This window comes from Rhagoletis pomonella, unplaced genomic scaffold (assembly GCF_013731165.1).
Source record: "Rhagoletis pomonella isolate Grant_MI unplaced genomic scaffold, Rhpom_1.0 Rhpom_scaffold_00007, whole genome shotgun sequence".
Classification (NCBI taxonomy): Eukaryota; Metazoa; Arthropoda; class Insecta; order Diptera; family Tephritidae; genus Rhagoletis; species Rhagoletis pomonella.
This window is the reverse complement of record NW_023458561.1, coordinates 38,873,725-38,884,390: the sequence shown is the minus strand read 5'-3', so window position 1 is coordinate 38,884,390 and position 10,666 is coordinate 38,873,725. Positions and strand designations below refer to the sequence as shown.

The following is a 10,666-nucleotide window of genomic DNA, read 5'->3' as shown; positions in this document are numbered from 1 at the left end:
ATTTACAGCCCTATTCCGGTTTTGCAATAGAATGACAATTAATCATCCTTCATTGTCGTGATTTTGTCATTGTCGTTGCACGTTGGCATTCCTAACAAAAAATGACAAGCGAAAAGCTTTTGTCAACTTACCATGCATGGTGAAAAGTTCATTGTTGTATGATTATGCTTACAGGATACTTGACTCAAAATTATCGATTACTTGGTATCGAACGAAAAGTATCGAGTATGCACTTGTATTTACTCGTATCGTTTCATCCCTAAATGCACCTCTGTCGAAATTTTATTGAAAATTCATATTCTCAGCATAATCATTTGCAGAAATGGATATTTGTGGAAATGTTTTGGTGTCAAAAGATGTGCTTAAATTTGCATTAAAGTGTTTATATTGTGAAACAAATATTGAAGAATGGGAAGCGTTCGTTAGTCATATTCAAAGTTTGCACTACACGGGTTATGAGGAACCATGCATTGATATAATAGAACAAGCAGATTGCAAAGAAAACATCGCTTTCGAATGGGTAAAAGAAGAAGCTGTGACACCCACTGCATGCGGACAATCTGAATCAAATGAAAATGGTTTAAAAATGGAAATAGATTCCGATGAGGAATGCCTGCAAACGGAGGTAAGTACATGCAACCTTTAATATAAGGTGAAATTCTTTTAAAAATTTAATTTTTTATATTACCTTACAGCCGATAATAGACATACAAGACCAAGATCCAGTTTCGGATAATGAAAAATTATCAGATTATAATGAAAACTTGGATAGCTCCGATGATGATTCTTCAGATGACTACATTGCAAAAAATAAAAAGCCACCTAAAAAGGTTTGTTTTCTGTATATACATGTAATTGTTTAGCTAAGGAATTAACACTGTGTCATTTTCAGTTCAAACCATCTTTTTATAGGAAAAACAAAAATACATCGGTATTAATTGAACTCTTTGAGAAGGCCCCATGTTTATGGGATCCCAATAACGCTGACTATAACAACAGCACTGCAGGCTCCAACAGTAGGAGGGAAATAATAAAAGAGATGAACAAAACATGCCAAATAACATTAACCAATAAAACACTTTGGGCAAGTCTTCGTGAGTTATATTCTTTATACAAGCTAACGCATAAGAAATCGGAAACAGCATCAACAAAACTGTCCACAGTAGTGCTGGACTATTTGGAGAAGTGTTCATTTCTTTCTGCAGCAAAGGATGACTTTTTAGACATTTTTGAGGATACTCCTAACACAACCACGGTAAGTGCCTTCATAAAAGTTTGCATACAAAATAACAGCTACATATGTATACAAACATTTATTTTCAGAATCTGAGCTTTGCAACTATGAACACGGCAACTATAGCGTTTATCGACACATATGCCCGTTTTCCCGGAATTTATGATACTAAGCATATAGACTTCGGATATGTGCTTTTACGTAAACAGAGGTACAAAGAAATGGCAGATATTCTCAGAGTCGAATACAACGTCGAGTTTACTGACGAAGAAATATACAAAGGTATAGATTACTTGCGTCACTGGTATTTTAAGCTGAAAAGTCGTTTTGGAAAAAATTTGAAACCAACAGATTTGTCAAGCGCAGCACAGTTTTATATTGACAAGTTAAGTTTCCTTCCAGATAGATCGCGCAAACAGAAAATTAAATGTTCAGAATGCGATAAGCGTTTCCAAACTAACACTATAAAGCAAGTACACCTCTTCAAAGAACACAATATCGGTGACTTACCCTATAAGTGCAAAGATTGCACTAAAACCTTTAGTTCAAATACAGCCTTGAGGGGCCATGAACGACGTAATCATATGGAGAAAGTTCATAAATGTGAGTTTTGTGAACGAAAATTCGCCGTAATAGGAGATTTAAAGCATCACACGCAAATGCATACGGGACACAAGCCCTTCGTATGTGAATTATGTGGAAAAGCCTTTCGCACACGCACAAAGCTGGGATTTCATAATAATGCTATACATACAAAGTTAAGAGCATTTAAGTGCACTATGTGTCCTAAAGATTTCTTGAAAAGTCGAGATCTAAAAGATCACATAAAAGCTCATTTAAACATTCGCGATAAGATTTGCGAGACATGTGGCAAGGGATTTACAAACTCACATGCCCTGCTCCGGCATAAACAATTACATGCTGAAGTTAAAAAGTTTGGCTGTAAGTTCTGTGAAAAAAGATTCTATCAATTTGTGGGCCTTAACTCTCATATGAAGCACAAGCATGGTGTGTTTCCGCAGAAGAAACTTGAGAAAAAACCTCAAAACACGAAAGCGACTAAACAAGTTGCAAAAAACATGGAAACCACAGAGTCGGTTGGAAGTATTGAAGAAAAAACGGACACTGCATTAGCGGCTACAAGTAATGAATGAAGTGTATTTATCTAGATTTTAAATTTTACTAGTATTAAATCATTGTCTTAGTTATAATTGCTTCAATATTAAAGGTTTTCTATGTATTAATGTATCCGTAACATTTACTTAGGTGGTGTGACCACCCAAACCCACCTTAAACGAAAGAGGATGTTAGAAAAACAGAACTATCCCAATAAACACAACAAAAAATATTTCACCAACCTTGGAGAAATTCATAGTTCTCAAGTTTGATATCCAACATCATTCTCCAACTCATCTCTAACCCACGCGCAGATACGTAAAAAGTGATAAAGATACGTATTTTTAATTATCAATTGAAAAACTAAAGCTATATAGAGGGGAAAACTGCCAACGAAAAGTAAATAATGTTCAAAGTATCCTCAAATATTATTGAAAGAAAATAAAACGCGAAGTGAATCAAGTGGCAAAATTACTGTCGGGCTGTATACTGTGAAGTGAATTATTATAATACGATATTGATTAACTACATAATACAAAAGGAGTATTAAAATGAAAAATTAATATTTAAATTCATCTATATATGTCGTTTCAATCAGAAAGGTATAAGGTATTTTACAATTTCAATTTCAGTATTTCAATATGTTTGAGACTAATTGGAGAAATACATTAGAGTTCAAGTTGAGAACTAGCATTTTCTCAACTTGAGGAAAAGTCCTTTTTTAATACAAAGAAAAATGCCCTTTTTGTTGAGAACGCTATGACCTCACGTTGAGCTCAAACCTAAATGTCTAATGGGTACGATCGAAATGTAGAATAGATATAATCGTAAATTTCGAAGATTGATCGAAAGGAAACGGAACGCAGAATAACAAAGTTGCCAAAAGCTGAAAATTTCGATTCGAGTCGAAATGCAGAATAGGGCTGATTATCGCACAGCACGTCTGTAGGCAACAGGCTGTGAGGTATCAAAAATGTCAAAATTCCTTGGACACACGCGAATTAATGGCAATTTTTTCTTGACCGTTTTCTTGAGAGCTGCATACATATTTCTTATTTTAGGCGGACTGAGCAGTCCAGTGTGCGGAGGCCCAATTACTTTGTTCGCTCCCCAATTACGATCGCGAATTACTCCATTCCCATGCGCACTTAATTCGATTTGATAGTTCTCAGTCCCTGTGTTTTGATTTTGTTTTTCTGCGCTGCTAATTGATGCAAATTGTAGGTTCTTCCTAAAAATTTATAAGTTTCCGTATTAAATTAGGGATATACACACTGATAAACTTTAATTTCTCGTACTCAGAAAAAGGCTAGATTTGATTTGAGAGCTAGTTTCGATAAATTTCCGATAAAAATTTGAGACGGCACCGATTTGATCGTAATTTTTATGGTAATTGGATCTGAACTACCAAGAAATGAGAAAATTCGCTCTCAAAATTTTGAATGGCGAATTACGTAGCTCGATGCGTTATTGGAGTGCGAATCACGAATGAGAGAGCGATTTAAGTACTGGGATGGTGTGGGAAAGCCGTATATCGGGAGCGTTCCTTATCTCCCAGAAATAGTCAGAAAAAGTCCGAAGTAGTCAGGTTTAGTCCAAAAAGCGTTCCTTAACTCGGAAATGACAGCAAAAATGGGAGAGCAACATTCAGTGAGAGTGACTCTCATCAGTCCGAAGTAGTCAGATTTAGTCAGAAGAATTTTTGCTGGCAAAATCTTGAAAAGTGTCAAACTCAACTGAATACAAATTAACGGAAATTAAAGAATACGCATAAAGTGAGAATAATCTAAAAACTAAAAAAAGGGAATTGAAATCGGAAGGAGGCAAAAAATAATTGATATAGTAAGTGTTTATTGTGCTTGTGCTTGTGTGAATGTGTTTTGTACATACATTTCCATTCTTATTTGACGTCTGTTTTGTTGTTGCCATTCTTTGGACTAAAAATTTGGTTTTTTGCGTTCCTTTACTTTTTCTGTTATTCTCTTTTAGTGAGCGCATTTTGCTTACGCTCTGGCATTTTGACACTTTTCAGATTTTAGTCCAAAAGATAAGGGATGAACCTATCATTCTTGAGTGTGTTTATCGAACATACCTAAAATTTCTGTTTATACACTTCTTCTTTTAAAATGGCCATTCACAAGTGTCTTACTTGCATCATTGCGAATAGCAAATTGAAAAAATATACAATCGTCGAATTCCGTGATCACACAATTGTTCCGTGAACATTTTTGTTGAGAAAAAATGGATATTTGCGGAAATGTTTTGGTTTCAAAAGATGTGCTTAATTTTGCATTGAAATGTTTATACTGTGAAACAGATATCGAAGAATGGGATGCCTTCGTTAGTCATATACAGAGTTTGCACAACACTAACTACGAAGAGCCTTGCATTGATCCGCTTGTGGATTTGGATTACAAGGAGCACATTGTTGTCGGGTTAATAAAAGATGAAACAATGGCACCGCATGCATTAACAGAATTTCTTGACAATGATGCTGATGTTAAAATGGAAGTTGATTTCGGTGATGAACTAATGAAGGCTGAGGTATAATTAATAAAATTATAAGTATGTGTGTATGTACGCCCTTTTCTCTATTACAGCCAGGAGATAATGATGATACAAGTTCAGACGCTGATCAAAGCCAAAACAATGATACAGCTGAATTCAGTCCAGGCTCAGAATCGTCCGAAGAAGATGATGAAGATAAAAAAGAAATTATACGTAACAAAAAAGTAATGTGTTTTAAAAGCTTTAAAAAATCTTTAAATCCGTGGAGATGGCTAATGTTTTCTTATTTACAGTTTAATCCAACATTTTATAGACGAAACACTAGCACATCGGTTTTTATTGAGCTTTACAAAAAAGCTACATGTTTATGGAATCCCGACGATGAGCATTATAAGAATAGTGCAGCACGAGCAAACTGTCAAACGGAAATAATAGACGAAATGAAGAAACGCTTCCAGATTACGTTAAGTAATCAAACTTTGCGAAGTTGCTTCCGAAAGTTGTACTTGCAATATCAAGCCACTCATCAAGCAAAGCAGAAAAAACCAAAATCCAAGCCGAAAAAATTACCAACTGTTGTGTTGGATTATTTTGAGAAATGTTCCTTTTTATCTGTTGCGAAGGATGAATTTGCCACCATTGTATTAGATACGCCACCCAATACAAACACAGTACATAAATAGTCAAAATCTTCTCGGTTAGATTTAAATTTTTTGCTCTTTTTATTGTTTTTCAGAACATAAGTTTTGCCAAACTCAATCCTACAACAGAGGCTTTTATTGAAGCATATGGCGGCTTTCCAGCGCTATACGACCCCAAACATGACGATTACAACAACTCCGCTGTCCGCAAGCAAATGTATAAAGAAATGTCTAATATTATCAAAACTAAGCAAAATGTGGAGCTCACCGAAGATGAAATTTACAAAGGCATCTATTACTTGCGTCATTGGTATTTCAAGCTAAAGAGTCGACTTGAAAAGGATTTAGACGAAAAAGATTTATCGAGTGCTGCAAAGATTTATCTAAAAAAGTGTGACTTCCTCCCAGATAGACCACCTAATTTAAAATTAAAGTGCACAGAATGTGATAAAGTTTTCCATAACGTGACCACAAGACAGAGTCATCTCTTCAAGGAGCACAACATTGGCGATTGGCCCCACAAATGTACTGAATGTGGACGAACCTTTGAGTTCAAAGCTACATTATTAATGCACGAGCAACGTAGCCATGTGGGAAAAGTGCATAAATGCGATTATTGTGAAAGACGATTTGCTGTGCTAGTGGATTTACAACGGCACATTGATTCGCACACTGGAAAAAAACCTTTCGTATGTGAGTTATGTGGTAAAGCATTTCGCAGTAAAACCCAATTGGGCTATCACTCAGATGCAATACATACGAAAACACGAGCTTATAAATGTACGATGTGCCCCAAAGATTTCTTAAAAAAGCGCGATTTGAAAGATCACATAAAGGCTCATCTTAATATACGCGATAAAATATGTGAAACCTGTGGCAAAGGTTTTACAAACTGCCATTCACTTATACGACATAGACAAATACATTCCGAAATTAAGAAATTCGCTTGTAAACTATGTGAAGCGAAGTTCCACCAATTTGTAGGCTTAAATTCACACATGAAGCGCACGCATGGCATTGTCAAAAGTCAACAAAAGTCTTAAATTAAAACTCGTTTTTTGAATGTTAATTGATTTTTTTATCACATCATAGGCGGGTGTATGTCGAATTTTTAAACACCGATATACGATGTACAGAATATCCTTTTTTCCATACAGTAAACCTTTTAGTGTGGTCAATAATGATATTGTTCAAATAAGGTAGATCGGAATATGCGCTCTCTGGGAAGACAATATCTGTTATTATTGTACCATGATCAACGTCATGATAAGAAAATCCTTTTCAATTAGAAGTAGTGCAGAAATTATTCTTTGGCATGAATTATTGTTCTCTTTCTAATGCTTAAGAACTCGCGATTGAAATTTACATTTATGTTTCTTATAGGCGAAGCGATTATTTGCTTAAATTTTTAGATACTTGCGTTTGATAGTAAATTCGAGCAGGGGCAACGATATACAAACAAAAAAATCAATAAATATGTATGTATTTAAAGGGAGTATTTTTAATCAGCTAAGCTATTACCTAAAGGTGAATAGCAAAAATAAATATCTCAACTACAGATTAATCAATTGCATGAATACATTATAATTCTAAGGTCAGTAAATTTTAAGTTCGTATTGTGTGTTTCAATAAATAAAAAACTGCTACTGAGACATTTTTTATCTTTTATTCGCTATTATTTAGTTTATCTACGCCTTCCTGATTCTCTAACAGCTAATTTCACGAAAGCAATTTAAGTGAAAAATTATTTAATTTTTTTGAATTTTATATGGATATTGAAAAAAATAAATAAATTAAGAACCATTTTCCATTTAAATTGGATATTAGATTTATGTTTTTTTTTTTTTAATAGGCTGATGGCCAGGCTAAAATTATTTTTCGACGTTAAATTGAGAAAATTTTCCAATACAGAACCAGGCTTTCGAAAAAAATAAAACTTGGGGGGTTTATAGCGGGTCCCCCTGATTCTAAATCCGTAAACCGCCCCTCCGGAGGCTTATAGCTTTTAAGTAATTTGCATTTAAAGTTGCAAAAAATGTCGAATTCAACCTCACTTTTTGCTTTGTAGATCAATTGAACTGAAATGTCGGTACGGCCACACATAACAAAAAGTTCCCAAAAAAACACTGAAGACGGGAGACAATAATAACGCACATATTACGGTTTTTTCACTATATATCGATATATTGATTTAAAAACAAACGCCGCAGTCTAAAATAGCGCAATTATTTATTAAAAATTTTAATAATTTATCGAAGTATAGACTTTTATGAAAAAAGCGCCGAGGCGAAAATTTGTAATAAAAATTCGCGCCATTTTTCATTACAAATTTTCATTATTTATGGAAGCATGGATTTTTATTTAATTGCGGTAAGTAGGTAAGCATTTCTTATGAATATAATGGGCTGTTTTTGCTTACGCATAAAATCACATTTAAGCGCATTTAGCTCTAAATGCACATTTATCCATACGAAAGCCGTCACCTAAATGCAACTCCCGTTCGGCATTAAAAATACCCAACCGACGTTAGCACCCCATTAGTATAAATATTAAGATTTTTGTATTGCAATCGATAGTTCGTCAATTGTTCTTTAATGTTCGTCCATTTTTAACGTTTGTTCGTTAGCCAAAGATTTATAATTAATTTTTAAATTTTTACTTTACGTAATTCCTGTATTTAGCGCCCGCAACAGATTATTTTGGGTTAATTATTATTGCGATCGAGAGTTCGTCGACTGTTCGTCATTGTTCGTCCATTTTTAACATTTGTTCCTAAGCAAAACATTTATAATTAATTTTCTACATTTTACAGTTCCTGCATTTAGAACCCCAGGTGTAAGAATTTCATCATTTTCATTTGTTAACTGTGATAAATCGTTTGTTCGTCTTTAGTTCGCCGTTTTTTCATCCCTAAAATCGAGCAAAGGCCGTAAAAAATAAATTTATTTTTGATAATGAAGGTTGTTAGTAAAGTTAATAACTTTTTTTTACGAAAAACATAAATTTAAAAAAAAAAAATTGCCAAATTACGTTTTTTTACTTTTTCTCGAAATATGTGTACATCATATACATATATATGTATATATATATCGAATGAAAGGTCATTTAAGCACTTTTCCAACTCTGTCGATATTTTGAAAATCGGTTCAATAGTTTTCAACACCCCTGATAATTTGCACCAAAAAAAGCCATTAAAATCAGAATAAGGGGCAGTCCACGTCCACTTTTTTAGCTCAACGGCCCCTATTCCAATTATTGTTTACCCGTTTAACGTAATAATTAACGTTAAGTAAACCTGATGAATTTGTTCGAAAGTGCTAAATGTTGCTTTTTAAATGCATTTGCAAACAATTAAGAGCCACTGTAATCAGCTGTTTCGAACATAGAAATCAGCTGGGGTTATCACACTCGCAATTCTGCGTGTTTCTATTTTTTTACCCTTAATAATGAAATAAAGTATTTCAAATGGTTAGTTAAAATAAAAAAATACGTTTATAGAGAACTTCTTTCCAATGCCGATTACGCCGCTCAGAATGTTTAAATTACTCACTCAAGCAGCTAGGACAAGTTTGCATTCTTTTCGGTTATTACACAGTGACTTCCAGCGTAACACCAAATCAATCGCTAATGTGCATGATACCCGAAGGAAATTGTTTAGTAGCGCCCCTGTGGCCGCACCTGTAGGTGACAATACTCGTCATTGCAATGTGGGCACAATTGGCCATGTCGATCACGGTAAGACCACACTAACCTCTGCTATAACAAAGATACTCGCAGAAAAGGGCTTAGCACAGTATCAATCCTACGAACAGATTGATCGTGCACCAGAGGAAAAGGCGCGCGGCATAACAATCAATGCTTGTCACATAGGATATGCAACTGCCGAGCGCACCTATGCGCACACCGATTGCCCGGGCCATGCAGATTACATAAAGGTTTGGTATTGTCACAATTTTTAATTAAAGCACGACACTTCAATAATTTGGTTGTACCCATACGTAGAATATGATATCTGGGGCTTCACAAATGGATGGCGCTATTTTGGTAGTTGCGGCCACCGATGGTCAAATGCCACAAACCCGTGAGCATCTTCTATTGGCCAAACAAGTTGGTATCGATAGAATTATTGTTTTCATAAACAAAGCAGATTTAGTAGATAAGGAAGTATTAGAGCTTGTAGAAATAGAAATGCGCGAAATGCTTACAGATTTTGGATTTGATGGTATTAATAGTCCAGTAATCTGTGGCTCTGCATTGCTGGCGTTGAAAGGCGATAAATCATCATTTGGCGTACCAGCAATTGAAACTTTACTGCAGCACATGGACTGTTATGTGCCCACTCCAACGCGTGACTACACATCGCCTTTTATACTGCCAATTGATAATGCCTTCACTGTAGCGGGCCGTGGCACAGTAGTGGTTGGCACCATTAAACGCGGAACTATGCTGAAAAATGATTTAGCCGATTTATTAGGTTTCAATCAGAACATTAAAACTAGTATAGGTGATATTCAAATATTCAAGAAGAGCGTGCCGAAGGTAAGATTTTAGCAGTTTTGAAAAAATAATAAAAACCACTAACTTTTATGCATTATCTCTAGGCTGTGGCAGGTGAAAATGTTGGGGTATTATTGCGTGCCGTCAAAATCTCAAGCGTAGAACGTGGCATGCTTTTGTGCGCCGCGGAAACTGAGAAAATTTCAAATCACTTCGAAGCATCCATGTATCTATTATCACGTGCCGAAGGTGGTCGTACCAAGCCAATGCTCTCGCGTTATATACAGCAATTGTTTAGCGCAACGTGGAATGTACCGGCACGTATTGATATTGGTAAGCAACGGAATATATTTGATTACTGAGTATATATTATTATTTATGAACTTTTTGTTGCTTTTACAGTACCTTCTGATGGTATGCTAATGCCGGGCGAACATGGCAAAGTGCGTATAACATTACTGCGCAAAATGGTTTTAATACCGGGACAAGCATTTACGATAAGAGAGAATGGCGCAACAGTTGCAACAGGCATGATAACCGCACGTAAATCTTCATTGGATATACCTAAGAATAAGCTATCTAAAATTGTAGTAACATGTTGAAGAATTGTAAATAAAATGCAAGTTTTTAAATCATACATATTTTTATGTAGTCCTTTATTTTAACTGAA

The 10,666-nt window shown here is 35.1% G+C and overlaps 2 protein-coding genes across 3 annotated transcripts; both read left to right on the top strand.

Annotated features, from left to right (window-relative positions):
• Positions 1–229: 229 nt before the first annotated feature.
• LOC118743813 (zinc finger protein 484-like) lies at positions 230–7,151 on the top strand. The gene is made up of 9 exons (XM_036476576.1): positions 230–625; positions 696–830; positions 893–1,255; positions 1,324–2,377; positions 2,501–2,616; positions 4,706–4,894; positions 4,951–5,082; positions 5,152–5,529; positions 5,595–7,151. Exons 1-9 carry the CDS (start codon positions 323–325, stop codon positions 6,540–6,542), a joined length of 3,618 nt encoding a protein of 1,205 aa, XP_036332469.1. The 5' UTR covers positions 230–322; the 3' UTR covers positions 6,543–7,151.
• A 1,724-nt stretch (positions 7,152–8,875) lies between these two features.
• On the top strand, positions 8,876–10,633 carry LOC118742767 (elongation factor Tu). 2 transcript variants are annotated; one of them, XM_036475098.1, is made up of 5 exons: positions 8,876–9,234; positions 9,312–9,434; positions 9,502–10,038; positions 10,101–10,329; positions 10,399–10,633. In XM_036475098.1, the coding sequence occupies exons 1-5, from the start codon at positions 9,205–9,207 to the stop codon at positions 10,596–10,598; spliced, it is 1,119 nt and encodes a 372-aa protein (XP_036330991.1). In that variant the 5' UTR covers positions 8,876–9,204; the 3' UTR covers positions 10,599–10,633. The 2 variants fall into 2 exon arrangements, with proteins under 2 accessions (XP_036330991.1, XP_036330990.1); XM_036475097.1 differs by having other exon boundaries at positions 8,876–9,434.
• The last annotated feature ends 33 nt before the right edge of the window (positions 10,634–10,666 follow it).

Excerpts from the sequence above, each read along its gene's own strand:
- LOC118743813 (XM_036476576.1), top strand. The coding sequence starts at position 323 with ATGGATATTTGTGGAAATGTTTTGGTGTCAAAAGATGTGCTTAAATTT. Across the intron at positions 2,378-2,500 it reads CACTGCATTAGCGGCTACAA|GTGGTGTGACCACCCAAACC; the intron begins GTAATGAATGAA and ends ACATTTACTTAG. Across the intron at positions 5,083-5,151 it reads AAATTATACGTAACAAAAAA|TTTAATCCAACATTTTATAG; the intron begins GTAATGTGTTTT and ends TCTTATTTACAG.
- LOC118742767 (XM_036475097.1), top strand. The coding sequence starts at position 9,012 with ATGCCGATTACGCCGCTCAGAATGTTTAAATTACTCACTCAAGCAGCT. Across the intron at positions 9,435-9,501 it reads GCCATGCAGATTACATAAAG|AATATGATATCTGGGGCTTC; the intron begins GTTTGGTATTGT and ends ACCCATACGTAG. Across the intron at positions 10,330-10,398 it reads ACCGGCACGTATTGATATTG|TACCTTCTGATGGTATGCTA; the intron begins GTAAGCAACGGA and ends TTGCTTTTACAG.